The 17,319-nt window shown below is 43.4% G+C and overlaps 5 protein-coding genes across 5 annotated transcripts in view; 3 read left to right on the plus strand and 2 right to left on the minus strand.

Moving 5' to 3' along the window:
• The window catches only part of LOC6533205, a 62,462-nt gene extending 57,287 nt beyond the window's left edge, over positions 1 to 5,175 (plus strand). Inside the window, exons 6-7 of the mRNA XM_002093895.4 lie at positions 3,205 to 3,536; positions 3,659 to 5,175. Of these exons, the coding sequence (XP_002093931.2) occupies positions 3,205 to 3,536; positions 3,659 to 4,033 (707 nt within the window). The 3' untranslated portion in view covers positions 4,034 to 5,175. The remainder of the gene's footprint in view (positions 1 to 3,204; positions 3,537 to 3,658) is intronic.
• A 421-nt stretch (positions 5,176 to 5,596) lies between these two features.
• Positions 5,597 to 7,825, minus strand: LOC6533206 (zinc finger protein 99). The gene is made up of 2 exons (XM_002093896.3): positions 7,163 to 7,825; positions 5,597 to 7,102 (listed from the first exon to the last, which is right to left on the minus strand). Exons 1-2 carry the CDS (start codon positions 7,646 to 7,648, stop codon positions 6,242 to 6,244), a joined length of 1,347 nt encoding a protein of 448 aa, XP_002093932.1. The 5' UTR covers positions 7,649 to 7,825; the 3' UTR covers positions 5,597 to 6,241.
• Positions 7,826 to 7,889: 64 nt separating this feature from the next.
• LOC6533207 (regulator of MON1-CCZ1 complex) lies at positions 7,890 to 10,432 on the plus strand. Its single transcript, XM_002093897.3, has 7 exons — positions 7,890 to 8,078; positions 8,141 to 8,624; positions 8,693 to 9,085; positions 9,140 to 9,398; positions 9,460 to 9,859; positions 9,920 to 10,124; positions 10,190 to 10,432. The coding sequence occupies exons 1-7, from the start codon at positions 7,971 to 7,973 to the stop codon at positions 10,267 to 10,269; spliced, it is 1,929 nt and encodes a 642-aa protein (XP_002093933.1). The 5' UTR covers positions 7,890 to 7,970; the 3' UTR covers positions 10,270 to 10,432.
• A 15-nt stretch (positions 10,433 to 10,447) lies between these two features.
• Positions 10,448 to 14,538, minus strand: LOC6533208 (vacuolar protein sorting-associated protein 8 homolog). Its single transcript, XM_002093898.4, has 4 exons — positions 14,321 to 14,538; positions 12,946 to 14,253; positions 12,026 to 12,883; positions 10,448 to 11,966 (listed from the first exon to the last, which is right to left on the minus strand). The coding sequence occupies exons 1-4, from the start codon at positions 14,420 to 14,422 to the stop codon at positions 10,545 to 10,547; spliced, it is 3,690 nt and encodes a 1,229-aa protein (XP_002093934.1). The 5' UTR covers positions 14,423 to 14,538; the 3' UTR covers positions 10,448 to 10,544.
• A 336-nt stretch (positions 14,539 to 14,874) lies between these two features.
• The window catches only part of LOC6533211 (bifunctional heparan sulfate N-deacetylase/N-sulfotransferase), a 56,019-nt gene continuing 53,574 nt past the window's right edge, over positions 14,875 to 17,319 (plus strand). Inside the window, exon 1 of the mRNA XM_002093901.4 lies at positions 14,875 to 15,697. The gene's annotated coding sequence lies outside the window, so the exon portion shown is untranslated. The remainder of the gene's footprint in view (positions 15,698 to 17,319) is intronic.

Here is a 17,319-nt window from a genome sequence, read left to right on the forward strand (position 1 = left end):
TTGCTCGACTGGCGATTCTGGCGAGTCGTTCAGCTTTCAGTAGTAGGCGAATTTTTTGACAACCGATCCCTTTTCAGGTCCAAGTCTTTCCCTTTCTTCAGCTCACTCTCTCTCATTCGAAAACTTGGCGCCAATTTCACCGTCCGTCTTGTGGGCCTGACAATCGACATGCAGGACAAATTGTTGACGGCATTTAATGTCACAGCAGCCAATTAGCTGTCCCCATGAAAATGCTCGTTTCTTGTTGGTTTCCTTTTTTCTCGGTTTGTTTATTTGTATTTTGCCAAAAAGTTTTTGTTACCCACTTGTTGAGTTTTTTTTTATAATTTTCGTTGGTGGTACGCACGGTTGCATGTTGAGTCAAGCTAAAAAAAAAAAACAAAAAACAACAAGAGAAACAAACAATCGCCACAAATCGTTAAACTGTCAGCAGCTTTTAAAGCGCGTGATTATGTCCAAGTCAACGTTGAGAGTTGAGAGACAAGCGCCAGTTGCCACAGAGTTTTTTACGAATTTTTTCCAAGTCTTTTTCTGCGCCGAAAGAGAAAATTTTCAATTGCCCAAAAATGCACATTTAAGTGGTGTTTATTTGTTGCAACATTTTTTGTAAAGGTGAATTACAGTCAGTGGGCACTACAAATTAAATGAACCCAGTTTTTGTGGGAGTCTTTAAAAGTAGTTAAACATTTAAATTGTTTATATATGAACTTTTCTAAAAATGTATATTATATAAGTGCTTAGATGCACATCTTCTTAAATTAGCTGATTACTCAAATAAACAGCTTAAACAGAAAAGTACAAAAAACTATTTTAAAACTGAAAGGAAAGAAACAGTATTTCCATATTTAAGCAATCGCAATTAGCCATCACAAAAAATGGCAATTGCAACATTCAATGGTGTCAATTTACGTGGAAACTCTTTGAAATTATCTTTGAACAGCAGCCAACGTGTCGTATGCGTAACATGTTTTTAATTATGCATACAAAGAACTCACAATCACCAAGCAATACACAAAAATGTATAAATAAATGAAAAATACAAAGTGACATTTGTGTGCATTAAAGGGGTAAGACATTGTGCCGCGATTGGCATTATCTATACGACTATTAAGACTTCATTACACATGTCATATTTGCCATTTGCGCAGCAAAAAAGAAATAAAAAATCCACAAGTCACAAATTAAATTCCAAAGCCAAAGTGCTCGTTAATTTTTCGTTTATTTATTTTTGATTTTGTCCGCTTTACAGCTAAACAAAAGTTGACTGCGAAATATTTTGTTAACAACAATTTGCCGTTTGCAGTTTTCCTGCTGCCGTTCTGCTGACTGCGATAAGCAGGCAAAGATAAGACAGCCGCGGTAGCTGTTATAATGCACAAGTACTATAAAGCACAGTGAAACATAAATTCGTAGAGTACCAAAAGGCCAGCAGATATTTTAAAAATATATAGATTCAGTACAGTGCTGGGATAACTACCACTGTGCTGCTGCAGCATTGAGAAACGCCGAAAGAAATCGTAAGTGCAATGCAGTTGCAGTCGCAGTCTCAGCTCAGTGCAACTTGCATCGATTCAGCTCGATTCAGCTGAGTTAGCTGTGCAGTAGCCGCGGCAACATCGTTAACACGGCACAAAAACAGCCATTAAAACCAAGTTCCAGTTGGAGCTGCCAGTTGACTCTCGATCTTGGAGTGGGTCTCTCTGCAGTTAGCGACTTGTGTTTGCCGCATTGGTGACATGCACAAAATGCATGTATATGAGCACCTACGTACGATAACTGCGGTTCGGGGTAATAATCGCCGCAGTCAAAACCATTGCTGCTGGACATTCGCTTAGCCGGAGTACGTAAATCATAAGCATAAAACAGACTGCGAGTCCAACTTTACGATGCCAAGTGCACAGAGAACATTTATTTGCAGTTGAATAAGAAAGAAAGAAACTTCTGGGATCCATAATATTAATACGACTGACTTAAGAAAATTGATTATGAAAGTTTCGTGTTTCTAAAGAATGGAGTATATACAACGATCTTTATTCGTAAAGCGTATGTAATTATAATTAAGTTTTTCTCATTTTTGGAATATTTTTGGCTCAGTGCACATGGAAGTGCATTATGCATGTGCATAACTTGGGAAACCATCGGTCCCACTGTCGCTGCCGTTGCGTATGCTCCACGCTAATTAGCTGAATCGCCCCAAGTGGCTCCGAGTGGCACCATCTTTTCCGAGTTAATGAGAGTGAAAGGCGAGTTAAAATATATACAAATAAAAAATAAATTCGCATATTCGCAAGCAAGCGACTCTAGGCAAATTAACCGGGGATGAGTTGGAAAGTCGAGCCGGTGGCGATTGTGTGTTGGGATGTTGAGAACAGGTCTACTGCGTTTACAACCAGCAATTATACGTGTTTTGCGCACTGTGATTCTCAATGAGCGTTTGGCGTTAGTTGTCTATAAATTATGAGGCAAATGACGGCCAGTGTTTTATGGAATCCGGACTATTTGGATTTTGAGTGCTTTTTAACGCCCAGCTGAGTCACACACACACACACAAGGAGCTCCCATTAACCTTCCCATGCCAGGCTGGGCATTATGAGATCACATGTGCTGATAGCGGAAAGGAGAAACATTTGGCATTTTCGGCATTTTGGCTGGCTGCTGCCACTGCAAGCACCGCTCGGTGGTGCAGCGGTGCAGTGGTGCTGTGGTGCAGTTTGTTTGCCACCTCGCTGCCAGTTGACAGCCGTTTAATTTACGCTTTGTTTGTTTGTTTGTTTCTGTCTTTTGTTTGCGTCCTGAGGTGAATGTTTGATTTATAGCCCGATTATAAGCCGAAATGTCATAGATTTCTGCTGCGTTCGAATTCAGTTTGGAATCGATAGACTCTCCTTCTCTAACAAATAGCAAACGAAGCTCATCGAATCGATCTTATTACTTAAATGACGACTTTAAGGGTTTAATAAACCAAAATGATTTATTTTTTTGCTACTAATCCAAATTCCGTTGGCTGATTTCCCAATATTTGTTTATGCAGCAAGTGTCACAGATAATCCACACAAATGGCAATTGTAATTTTCGTTCAATATGTAGGTTTTTCGCAATTATCTCTGACCAGCGGTCAACGTGTCGTATGAGTAACACGATTTTAATTAAGCAAACAGAAGATAACAACCGCATGGCTAACCCCTCTGTGAATTCCCCTTGCAGGTGGCCGTCCGCAGCCTTGGTGGTGTCGCAATAACCGAAACGGTGGCCAAAACCGATCGCCCATCTCGATCAAGCACTCGGCGGACAGCATCCGGCGGCCCACAAGCAATTCCGGCGTTTGGACCTGGCTGGGCGGCAGTCGCCGCTCCTCCGCCGGTCCCGACCAGATTGGTCCGCCGTCGACGTCGCCGGCGGAGAACCACTATACCCACATGGACGACGCCTACAGTCCGGTGGGCGTGAGCGAGGCGCTCTACGCGGAACTGGATCGCGAGTCCGTGCGATCCGCTAATCCCTCATATCAGAATACGGCCTACAGTCAGTGTGGCGAGGTGGGTACTCTTACTCTTTACTCTTAAATTAAATTAAGTTAAACTTGTTTAATACCTACATATATCACACTTCCTGTCAGTAGCATTGCCATATTAATCCTGCAATCCTGCCCCCATTACAGAAATACAATTACCAGGGCCACGAGCAGGACATTCCCATGGTGGTCTCCTCGGCGCCCAGCAGTGCTTACTACTCGGATCTGTCGGTGACCGCGATGCCCGGCGGAGCGAGTGGCAGTAATCAGGGCGCCTACGAGATTGTCGGACTGAACGTGATGTCCCAGCCGCTGCCCAACTGGGATCATCATGGTGGAGGTGTGGGAGGCGTTGGTGGCGTTGTGGCTGCAGGAGCAGCAGCCGCCATCCTGGGAGCCGGTGGTGGTGGGGGCAATGGCCTAACGCCAGGCGAGGCGGCGGCGATGACGCAACGACGAGGTCCTCGACTGGCGGCCATCAATGAGTCGAGCACCAGTACTGTGCCCTCGGACTATGTCTAAATGAAGTAAACGTTTTAAAACAAAATACAAACATAATGTGAAATGTTCAGCGAGCTTAACATGTTAATAGGATATAGGAGTACGTTATATACATACAACCCACAGATGTAAGGTTACATTTACATAATATTTAACACTTGTATACCATTTAGTGTTTAGTGCGGACTTGTGTCTTTGGTTAATGTCTGAATTATAATTATAATCTGTACCCGTTGCCGATATTGGGATATATTTATACACACTTACAAGGCAAGAATGTATTATATGTCTAGTTTTTATGTAGTCTCTAAGCAACGATTTAATCGTGGGTGATATTTAGCCTAAAAATATGCTATATTCTTATGTTCTACGTACTTTAAACATTTTCTAAAAATGTAAAAACGACAACAAACGCATTTTTTCATAGGCTTAGACGAGTGAAGTGAACGAAGGACAAGAAATCGTATTTCCCCCCAGGATCAGTACACGCAAATATAGAAAACGATATATACATACGAATACAACATATTTATACACTCAATATTTACAGCAGCCGAGAAAAAAATAAAAACGAACGCATTTAGCTCACCAACATATATAATTATACATAAACGAGTATATCTATAACAATAACTAAAGAAGCATATTTACAACGATTTTAACGCAACAGATTTCACCATATTTACCGGGGGAAATGATCGTGGCACGTCATATCATTTACCACACCATTATACATATGTATGCAAAGCTATCTATATACTATATACCATATACAATAAACCGACTCACGACCCTTAGCAGATGTACTTTAGTTTTTAGTGATCCGCGGCAGGAAGCGAATCCTCTGCCGATTAATATATAGTAACACACAGAAGAACGAACACACACACACATAAACAATTCCTGTACATTATTGTTTTAGTTGAAAATATAATTAAACAATTTATTGATATTTACATTCTGAATCCCAAAAGGAAGTGGTTCTTTATTGGAGTAATTATTTGTTGATACAGTAAGTACAATAGTACACTTCAAGTATTTAATATCATTTTTAGCCAAGTTAGATTTTATTTTATAAAAAGTACATAACAAAAACCCAGGTTTATAAATTCAACAAACTTAAAGGTTAAAAAACAAATGAAATAAAATCAACAATCAACTATACACTGGTAGGCACAATTATTTTGACAAAATGTTCTTTCGTGTTTCTCAGTACTCTTTGATCTTGAGCTTGAACTAAAATTCTTGCTACTTTTTTTATATGCTATTATTAATATGCTATTTATGAACTTTTGCGCACTCTTTGAACGCTGCTGATAAAAGAGTACTGAGGAACACGAAAGAACGTTTTGTCAAAATTATTGTGCCTACCAGTGTAACTACAGTTTGATGAAGAATATGCACTTTATCCTATACTTCCTGATTTTGATAACTACATATTCTTAAACAGAAAGAACTAAGAGTTTATTGCAAAAATCCCCGTACCCTTATACTTCCTGATTTATTGTCATCATTCAAAGTTATTCGCTTAATATGAAAATATAGTAAAAAGTGTCATTTACCCAAATCTTCCTGATTTTTTTCGCTTTTAAGGGTAGTTTGACGTAAACATAAATGGTACAAAACTAAAACTACAGCCTTTTTAAGAAATTGCATTTACCCTACACTTCCTGATTAGTGTTATCAAGGGTTATGGCCTCATAAATAATCTCCTCATGGTTACTTAATATTATTAAGGATTATTGTCATATACTTGTACCCTAGGACCTCTGCTTTATTGTCATTAACTTATACCCATCTGATTTATTGTCATTATTTGGGGTTACCTCCATTGACTTATACCCATCTGATTTATTGTCATTAATTGGGGTTAACGTCATTACCTTATACCCTACACCAACTGCATTATTGTCGTTATGGCGAGTTATTGTCATATTAATTAGTTAATCCGTAAGATACAAAAACTACAGCTTATTAAAAAATGGTATTTACCCTAAACTTCCTGATTTGTTATCGTTATCAAGGGTAATGTGACTTGCACTTGAGCCATAAGAAACTCAGACTAGTTGATTAAAAATTGCCTCTTCCCTACTCTTCTTGTTTGTTATCGTAATAAAACCCTCAATAAAGGAGGTGTGTAAATATTAATTATGATGCGAGTCAAGTAAAATGCGATATGAATGTTGTACTTTTCACTGAACCTAAAATATGTTAAATATGTTAACTTGTTTAACCCATACTAGATAGTTGCAACAGAGCACAAGCAGTCTGCTGATTCTCCCCCGATTCGTGCACCTTGCGATGGGTGCGCAAGGCAGAGGGTTGTATAAATCTCTTGCCACAAACCTGACACTCAAAGTTCTTTTCGCCAGTGTGGGTCATTTCGTGGTACTTTCGCGTGTCGGGTGAGGCGAACTTCTTTTCGCAATAGTTGCAGGCGTAGTCCCGTGCTTTTTCGTGGATTGTGCGGATATGTTTCTTAAGACTCGTTGAGCTGTTGCAAACTTTGGGGCAATCCTTGCAGGACCAGGTCTTCTCCAGAGTATGATAGTTGATATGCAGTCGCAATTCGTTCTTGGTCGTCTTCTTGAGACCACAGTAGGGGCAGCTAAAGTTTTTTATGCCCTGGTGGCGCATCATGTGAATCTTCAACTTCTCCGCGCTATAGAAACGCAACGTACATTCCGGCAGTTCGCAGGCAAAGGGCAAGACCAGCTGGTCGCCGTGTGTGAAGCGATGCTGACTAAGAGCTGAGCCAGTCTTGAATACCCGACCACAGAACTCGCACATATGGGTCTTCAAAGGCTTGCCAATGTCGTGAGCCTTGCTCTGGTGGTACTTCAGCGAAGCCTTGTGTCGGTACATCCTGTTGCAGCCCTCCTCCTCGCAGACAAACCGCATGCCCACTTCCGAGTGCTCCAGCTCGTGTTGCCTTAGATTCTCAAACCGATTGAAAGCTTCCTCGCATCCGGGCTCAGTGCAATGATACAGCATGTGCCCCTGGTGCTCCTTCTTGTGAAGAATAAGGCGCTTTTCCTCGCGAAACTCGTCGGCGCACAGGTCGCACTTGTATGTGGTCAATGGGGGCTCCTGAAATGATGGAATACGCCTTAGCTAACACTCCTCTTGAAACCTTAAACGTAAACTCACTTCCAAAGCTTTCTTTTCCGTTTCCGGGGTATTCGGGACATTTTCGATGAAGGTATTCCATACCAAGGTCGGCGGTGCCTGTTCGGCGATTTTTTGTGCATTCTGTGCACTCAAGTTGCTATCGCATATGATCATCTCCGGCGGCTCCAACAGCAGTTCCTCCAGCTCCAGCTCCTCGTCCTCATCTTCGTCCACCTCGTAAACGGGTTGCCTGCGATCTATTTTCTTCCAAGTTACCAGACTTTTGGAACGCCATTTATTATCGGCTATAATGCACAGTGCTCGAAAGGAGTGGAACTTCTCCAGGAGCTCGTAGCACTCCGAGCATATTTCGCTGGGCAGAATATCCTGGTCATCAGGATCCACCACTATATTTGTGCACTCGGAAAATTTGACTGCGAGATATGGATGATGTAGTAAGTTGTAGGCCTCGTCGTCTCTAGCCACATCGCAGGAGCATACGCGACATTTGTCCAGGTGTCCCATTAAATAGGTTTAATTTATGTTATTCAAATGTTTCTTGAAATTTAAGCCAATATAATTTTTACTGGGTCCTGTCTGCCTTTTTTTCTTATCGGTGTTGTTTGTATACTAAACAGCTGACAGGGCTGGCAAAAATACCGCTGATAGCGATAGTGATGGCAATTGTTGAAATTATTTGGTGCTCACAGTGACTTATAACACTACGATACTCGTGACACATCTCGCATTACTCACATTATTCACATTACTCACGTCACATCTCTAATGGGGGTGTATTAAAAGTTGTGCTGCTGCAATTTGTTGTTTGTTATTTTCTAGTACAACAATGGATAATTCCAATGGAATCCACTACATTGAGCTATCCCCAAATCCCATACGATTTGATGCTGTGAGCCAGCTAACCAATGTGTTCTTCGATGACTCCAACAAACAGGTTTACATAGCTAAATCAAGTTACAAATTCCGATTCACAAGACTTAAAACATTATCTCTAAGATATTTGCTGTTCGATCTGGAGGCGCTACTGGTGTGGTGGTTAAGGGACCCGGATCCCCCGACGATATCGTCATCTCCTTTTGCATGAGCGACCGTGGCGGTGCCATAAGGTCCATCAAGTTCTCGCCGGACAACCAAATCCTGGCCGTTCAGCGAAAGGAGAACTCCGTGGAGTTCATATGTTTTCAGGGAGATCAGCCTCTGCTGCAGGATATCATTACCCACCAGGTGAAGACCATGATCCATGGCTTTGTGTGGGTCCACAATCGAGAGGTGGCCCTGATATCGAATACTGGCGTGGAGGTCTACACCGTAGTTCCTGAGAAGCGACAGGTGCGCTCCGTGAAATCGCTGAGCATTGGCATCAAGTGGTTCGCCTGGTGCTGCGATGCCAATGTGGCTCTGCTCTGCACCAGCGAGGGAAACACTCTGATTCCGGTCCTGGTCAAGCAGAAAGTCATCACCAAGCTGCCCAAAGTGGACAGTAAGTTGATCACAAACGTCTTCGTTTGAGCTAAAATCCGCTTAAAACCTTTTAATCTCCCTTTTCAGTGGGCAATCCAAGTCGCGATGTACAGGAGAGCAAGGTTACCTTGGGACAAGTGTACGGCGTGCTGGCTGTTCTTATCCTTCAGTCGAATAGCACCACCGGACTGATGGAAGTCGAGGTGCACTTGCTCAATGGCCCGGGCTTGGCCCCACGAAAGTGCCATGTTCTTCGCTTGAGTCTGTTAGGGCGCTTCGCCATTAATACGGTGGATAATCTGATTGTGGTGCACCATCAAGCGTCGGGCACTTCGCTGCTATTCGACATTTCCCTTCCCGGAGAGGTGATCAATGAAATAACCTATCACACACCCATAACTCCAGGGCGCTCCATTAAACCCTTTGGTTTGAAGCTGCCTTCCCTTTCGCCTGATGGACAAATCTTGCAGTGCGAGTTATGTGAGTAATTAAAGGATCCATTATTTACATTGTGTGACTTTTAAATCTATGCAGATTCCACACACTGGGTACTGTTCCAGCCCAATATCGTAATCGATGCCAAGTTGGGCTGCATGTGGTTTTTGAACCTCTGCATTGAACCATTGTGCCAACTGATTTCGGATCGCATTCGACTTACGGAGTTCCTGCTGCAGCGCAGCAGTGGCAAACAGGTGCTTTTAAAAGTCGTTGGGCAGTTAGTAGACGATCAGTACAAGGGAACTCTGTTGCCAGTCCTAGAGACCGTCTTCAGTCGTATTAACAAGATCTACGCGTAAGTTAAAGATGTAATTTGATATATATATACTTGTTCTATTATATATGGTATATGTTAGGTCTTGGGTGCAGTTGGAGCTGCAGAATCAAACTGCACAGCCATCGAACGTAAAAACTACTACCCTTAAACAGAGCACACCGCCCATCGTGCTCATCGAGCAACTGGATATGGTGCAGATCTTTCAGCGCATAGCTCGCCGGCCGTACACGGAATCCATATTGATGCTGTACCTGCAATCCCTGAACAAGTTCAACATTGCCGCCCAGGAGGAGCTGAGCAAGATGATCATAAGCGAGCTGATCTCCAATCGCAGCTTCGACACCTTGCGACGCTTGGTCAGCTATTCAATGCTGCTGGAATCCAAGTCGGTGGCTTGCTTCTTACTGTCTCATTCAAATGTGGATACGGCGATATCACAGGTGGCCATTGATATGCTGGGGAGGATTGAAGCACATGAAGTGGGTATTTGTTTAATAAAATACTATTTACCAAGAAGTATACGTTAACTATATTTTTAGATCATCATTGAAGTGATGCTGGGTCAAGGCAAAGTTATCGATGCCCTAAGGCTAGCTAAAAACTCAATGGGCCTGGATAAAGTGCCAGCTCGCAAGTTTCTGGAGGCGGCTCATAAGACAAAAGATGATCTAATATTCCACAGCGTGTTCCGCTTCTTCCAAATGAGAAACCTGAAACTTTATGAGACCCTGTCTTTTCCCAAGGGTAAGCATTTTTGTTATATTAACTTGAGGCATCGCGTTACAAACCTATTGTTTCTCATTCAACAGCTGAACAATGCACGGAATTTATACAGCACTATAACAACACTTTTCCTGCTGAAAACTCTACCAGACAGCCTATAAGCTAAAGGAATAAACAAAAATAGCTATTGTGATTATTGTAATTAAAAGTTTGCTTTAGGAATATACTTTTGTATTGTATTGTAAATATTTCCAAATGAAAATATGTTCACCATTCGACATAGTTCATAATTATTTTATTCGAAAGTAAAGGAATGACTTGAACAAAAACCATGAATACACGGATTTATCATGCAATTTCTTTACTTACACATACAATACACATAGTTGGACAATAAATACATAGAGGAATAAATGGAATATACAAAAAAGCACGAAGCAACTAAATAAATCGCCTGGGTGGTGCCTTTAGCTGCAAGGCACCAATTTCCAGGGACGAGGAAATGCTGATTAGATTTTTGTTTGGCCGCGGCAAACCAATACTTTGGTCTGGAATGGCCGCAAAGCACCGTGGACATTCTTCAAACTGAGTCTCCGCCTCCTCCATGCACTGCTCGTGTATACCATGTCCACATCCGCCAAAGATCTGAACCTGGCTGTGATCGTACAGCCTTTGGCGGCACACGGAACACTTTGTGGTGGTCACCCAAAGTCCACGATGCGCGTGCTGATACCGCTTTACAAACTCCAGGTGAAGATCTTGACACAAGGCAGCAGCAGATGCGCGCAAAGCCTCCGTTTTGTGCCTCGAACTATCCAGCATGCCCATTAGAAGATCCTTTATGTCACCAAAACTACTTGACACATTGTGGGTATTCATAATCAATTGAACCAAATTGTGCAGATCGATATGCTGCGAGGCCTCGTGCAGCAGAGATTTGGTAATGGACTGAAGTTCCTGATGCGGCAGAATATATTGCAAAAGTGCGAACCAACAGCGCTCCAGTTCCGGAGCTGGTAACGTTTCCACAGACCGAGCCAAAAGAGCCGAAATGGTCTGTGCCTCCTTGGCAGCTTCCTCGCCGGTAGCGGACTTGAGCAGTTCCATGGACAACTCAAAGGCTTTCGCATAGCTCTCTTGCTTTTCATACAGATAAATCACAGATCGGTTAAGGTGATGGCTTTCAGCTATGGCAATGGCCTTCTCCAAGCGATAACCCGAATTGCAGCGAAGGAATTCCTCGACAGTAGACGCCGATTCCATTTTACAATACAGTTCCAGTAGTAACTCCATTTGACTGGCGTCCAATTTGCTTTTACGATCATTGAGGCACTTGAGAAACAGATATAACAAATTCTCCTCTCTTCTCAGGTTATCTAAAAGCTCATAAATCTTGTCTGGATAGTGCAGGGCCAGCAAGCGAGTGGTTTCCTTGGCATTGATCGTTAGCAGCTCCCTTAGATGCCTTTTCAACTGTCGGTAAATGCTTCTCTTTGGTGTGGCTACATGGCGTTCCATATAAGCAAACATAGTTTCGTGCCTGGCTTCGTTTCGAATGTAACAATCCAGGATGGTATCGTATCGCTCAAGCTTCTCCAGTAGATACTCCACTACACAATAGCACCGCGCCTTCTCTGCCAAGAGCAGCTGCTCCTCATCGCTGCTGATCTCTGCCAGGCAGTTGGAGGATAGTAGCTCGTGCCATGCATTCTCTCGTTCGGAGTGTTGGCGGCTGCTTTCGTTGGCAATTTCCTCCTGCGCCAAGTGGCTCAAAACTCGTTCCAAAAGCTGTCTATCCCGCGGCAGGCATTGCAACGAAATCTGCTGAGCAATGAAGTTCAGCAGGCAGCCAATCTCCGCCCACTGGAAGATAAAAAGATTAATTGTATTATGACTGACTATCATAGTAACCAAAACCTTACCGTTGCATTCTCGGGCGACATGATTTCCAGCAGCAGATTGATAATCCTTTTGCGATGCGAGATTCCCAGCTCGTTGCTGAACTCTTGTTCCTGGAACGCCAGCGATATAACGTTTAGGGTCTCCCGAGTATCGAACTTGAGCAGAGCTCTGAGATAGGGATAGGGCAGCTCATCTCCGGCATTCTCCTTGGAATGCTGGGAGGTCAGACAACGCAGGACATCGTGTTTGACTTGATGCACCAGCTCCACGGGTATTTCGCCGCTGGGATAGCCCCTTCCCGCCAGACAACTGGACACGTAGACCAGCAGGCAATTCCCCAAATCAGTCTCCTCAGGGGTCACCAGTGGTAGAAGTTCAGTCAGCGCCGCCGTATAATCGTTCAAAGCGTGGGTGTTGAGGTAGATTTGGGCCCTATACAGGCGGTGCTTCTTCACAGCCTTAAGTACCTGGTTGAGATCCAGGCACATCCAATCCAGCTTAAGGATAAGCTGTTCAAGTTTGACAGGTGAGTGTTCCAGCCAGTAATCCACCAAAGCCTGGGATATCACGGGATTGACACTATGTATCGTTTCCTTTTCTATGTGATCGGAAATGTGCTGCAAGAAGAGTTCAGTACTGCTGTTGTGCAACTTTTCCCACAGCTGCGTCCACAGAAGATCCAGTTCACCCACGGTGATCAAGCAGTTGACAATGGCACCGAGGCAATAGTCTGGTGCCCGGGCGGAATTGGCGATGTATTCCTTAAAGAGCATGATGATACGCTCCTTGGCTTGGGCACGTTTCCTTGGGCGATCCACAGAGGCAATGTAGCCATCTAGTGCCAGTTGACAGGCTTCCTGCCACCGATGGTGTTTTACCTAGAAAGGATAAAGGTGATGTTGATGATTTTCCATATGAATGCACATGTGTGATTTTTTACCAGAAAGCTAATTCTCTCCGACCAAGTCCTTACTCCAATTATGTGCAGGGATCTGGCCCCCAAAACGTACAGCTGGGTTCCTCTTGAAACCACAGAGTTATAACATGCATTTGAGCCAGCTAAAGCGAATGCAGGTGACACATTTCCGCCAGTGGCTAAACCTTTAAATTGCGCAGATCCGTAGACCAGTCCTGCGTTGGCCATATCCATACATTCTAGTTCCTTGCTGGATCGCACATCCACCAGATGAAGTATTTCCGCCGTGTCCAATGAGGCCACACACTTTGGTCCCAGCCAGTGAGCGGAGAGGAGACTTCCCTGCAGCTGAACATGACGTAGATATAGAAGAGTGATCCGTCCATTTGAGACAAACAGTTGGTGAAAGAATAATTGATTGCCGCGGCCCACCACAATCACGGGATCCACGGAGCGGGAGGTATCTGCCGCTTGAATGAGTACTAAATGCCAGGCGAGGAGAGGCAAGCAATCTGGAGGTCCCTGGAGCACATGGTATTTTATGACCCTCAATCTTGGTCGGACAGTTACGATGAAATACTTTGATAACGTTGCCAGAGCCACAATGCAGTACTGATCCAATTCATGGCGCCCATGAGCATCCATTATTAGAGGTTCCACGGCGCAGACCTCTCCACGAGCGCCGGAAAAGAGGCATCTGGATTGGCAGCCGCGGATGCCCAGCTTTCGGGTGAAACTAAGAGACCACACTGATCCGCCGGCATCCGCACACAAGGCCAGTGACGATCTGGAGGTCCATTTGACATGCAGTACGCCGGTGTTTGGCGTTATGACATCGAACAGCTCCCGGAGCACATCACCCGTTTGAGTGTCCAGCATGGCAACCAATCCTCTAGAGTAACCGGCCAAAAGCCGCGTGGAGTCCGCATTGAAGGCCAAACTGGCCACCGCACCCTGTCCATGCTTGTCCTGATGGGCCCACCTAAGGGTTTGGGTTACATCGAAGTTCAAAATGTGTCCATGTGATGTCCCGATGGCTATGAATGCGGCCACGGCACAGGAACTGGCTGCTCCGGCATTAACACGTTCCGCTGCTGAGGAAAGCTGCGCAGAGATGCCATGCAGGAGGGTGTACCTCATTATAGATCCGCCACCACCTCTGCCATCAGTTCTGATTGTGGAGTCCTCGCCAATGGAAGGCGTAGGTGTGGCATGGGGCACCGGCATTCCAAATTCGGAGGCCACATCCGAATCCGCCTCGAATTCACTGAGCACCGCCTCCAAAGTGGGCAGCACATCTGTGGGTGGTATGGCAAACTCCGCATCATCGAGCTAGAAGTTGATTAATCCAGAGAAAGTTTTATATAGGACACTACATTTTCGGGTAATCCCAACTCACATCTTCGAAGTCCAGCTGCAGGGATTCGGCCAGCAAACTGTCTGTAGATCCGCGCTCCGATTCCAGCAGAGATTGCAGCGACGGGGCCTTAAGCTCCGACATGCTCCCGGTTCTTTCGATCCTGATCCCTCCCCCAAACTGATAATTTAAAGCAATTTTGTTTTTATCAATGAGTTTTTACGCCCATCAAAGGACTGCCCACTCGTTTGCATAACAGATGTCTTTTGGTTGCTTATCGGTACTTGTTATCGATGAATCCAGGGGACAGCCTTAACTGAATTTGGTAAATAATTTTAAATTGTTAGAGGCATATCATTTTTGGTGTTCTATCTATTAATAACTATAATTTGGAATGTATTAATTCAGAAAACTCAGACTGAGAACAGTCTAAGGCATAATGTGAGTATAATTTAAAGATACTTGTTCTACAAGGTTATGCAGCAATCAAAAATTTAAAACTTATCGAAACTGCGCACCAATCGACTAGTCGACTAACCAACCAGCAAACTATCGCATGTCTGGACCTCACATCACCATCTGTGCCATCGCTAGTTCATCTTTGTTTTCATCGCGTTCGGTTGTGGGCAGCGGACAATTTTTTGCTGCTCGCGAGGCCAGCAGAAATTAATTAAAATGCAATAAAATGTGTTCCGAGCCATTTGAGTAATCTCGCAAGTTACAACAATGCGCAACGCGCTAGAATATTAATCAAATTCGCTTATCTGCGAATTGCAGCAGCCCGTGTTTGCTGGGCGAAGCGAAAACGCGAGTGGAAATTTCGATTTTTGTATTGTTTGTTGCCATGCATAAGACACTTGTGCAAAATGGGAATTAGCAGACACTAACGAATATTACTAAACAAAGACGCAGTGATTGGGGCAAGAAATATAAATAAAATATTTGTTTATTTGAGCGTGCGGCGGTTTGCCAAATTAATCGCTCTCTTTCTGGCATTTCCACTCTCTTCTTTACGCGCCTTTCATTCAGTCACGCGTGTGTGTGCGATTGTGCGTGTGTATGAGCAAGTGACGTAAACAAATGCACAAAAGCGAATGAGTGCAAGAATTTGAAAAATGCGATTGTCGGATTCACGTGCCAAAAACAAAGTAACAACAAACGGGAGCAGCTGGCAGAGAACAACTCAGTCAGCAACAAATTGACATAACTTTATTGTTTTCGGCCCTCTGTTTTGTGCACCGCATTCGTTGCATTTTCCCCAGCTCAGCTGTGCAATTTCGCCTTGGTATTGGTGAGCGCAACACGTTTGTGTTCGAGTGGGAGACATAAAGAGAGACAGAGAGAGCGAGCTAACGTAAACTCCTCTGTCAGCGTCGCTGCTGCAGTCGGCGTCGGCAGCGTGCGTCATTGATGCGACAGGTAAGAAGAAGCGGCGCTCTAAATATACATATACCCAATTTCCCAAATTACCATAGTTAATTACTTACGTAGACGAATATGAAACCAAAACTTATCAATTAGTCGGCAAGGCGGCACCTTTCGCAGGTAATTTTCCCTAACACACATACACATTCGTACGTAAATAAAGCTCTCATGCAGCTTCGTTTACGTTTTTCGAGATAAGGCAAACGAGTTAATGACACTCGCGGAGCAAAGCATTCTTGCACACGATGCGGCTCCTCTTTCTCTCTCCCTCCTTCATTCTCCCATTCCGACTTCCTTCGCCCTCCCCCCTCTTGCTCATGTTCATCACGCTCTTGGCCCCAACTTGTCGATCGGAAATCGCTGGACATTGTTTGTTGGCCTGGTCGCCAGTCGCTAGTCGCCAGTCGCCAATCGCCCGTCGCGCTAGTTTTTCCACATTTGTCATACACTAACTGCAACGTAGGAGTTACCTGGATTTCTGGCTCAAAGGGTTCCGAATATTATTAATGGGTTCCTTGGAAAGGTTAATATATTCTCTGGGTCTTTCAGTCTACAGTAACAGGAATCACATCCCAAAAATCATTTTAATTGACTTCAAAATAGATTTTGATTTTTTGTCGGAGGTGATGATTTTCATGGAGAATTGAAAAACATCTTAATACATTCATTTTATGTCTCGAATATTCTATATTTTTATAACCATTCATATTTAGTTCTTGGTAGATCTTACATTTCTGTTTATTACTCATTTGGATCCAATAACACTTGCAGTGCAGTTTTCTTTTTTTTTATAAATAAAGGCTAAACGATGCCTTTAGAATTTTAATTTTAACTTAAACGATTGAAGCAATCTATTGTTTTATAAAAATGTAAAGTATGTTTTTAGCTGGTCATCCTTGATTGGTTTCATAAGATAATATAGTCCACTAGACATTTCTAGACATTTTGTTTGATTTTCTTGAACTTCACAACAGACAATTAATTATCTCTATAAATTTTGATTGTTATTTGAAAGTTTCGGAGGTGCCATTGTGTACATATAGATTAAATAGCCAAATTTGAAATGTTGTATATGACCGGAATAAGGCGATAAGCTCATTTGTTTAATGCGTTATCATTATACATAAATTATTGGGCTGCGAAACTAATGAATGAAATGCCATTTATATACTTGATTTCTGGATTAAAACCAGACAACTCTGTTATGTTTTCCAGTCAATTGAAATTTTATAGGAATTTCGATTGGATTCTTGAACTGGTCAAGGCCCAAATAAGATTTCTTGAGAGAGCATTCCAAATTTGTGAGGCCTGTTCTTGCCCCTAATCGTTTGTGTTTATTATTGTTGACCATGCGCTTTTTGTTCCTTTTGGCTGCTCCCCTTGGTTTCTCAGGTTCTGGCCTTTTATTTTCTTCTCGCTCTGTGTGTTTGTCGTTCATGGTCACAAAATTTATTGGTCAACATTTTATCTTGGCCCCGGCACCCACGTCCGACTCCTTTTCCAGCTTTGCAACTTGTTTGCTTCTCGTTCCACCTAGTTTTTTTCGTCTTGGCCATTCTCTGGCTGGCCGGCCGCCCACATGGAAATTTAACGCTTCAACACGTTCAGATTTTTCC

This window comes from Drosophila yakuba, chromosome 3L (genome assembly GCF_016746365.2).
Source record: "Drosophila yakuba strain Tai18E2 chromosome 3L, Prin_Dyak_Tai18E2_2.1, whole genome shotgun sequence".
Taxonomy (NCBI): domain Eukaryota; kingdom Metazoa; phylum Arthropoda; class Insecta; order Diptera; family Drosophilidae; genus Drosophila; species Drosophila yakuba.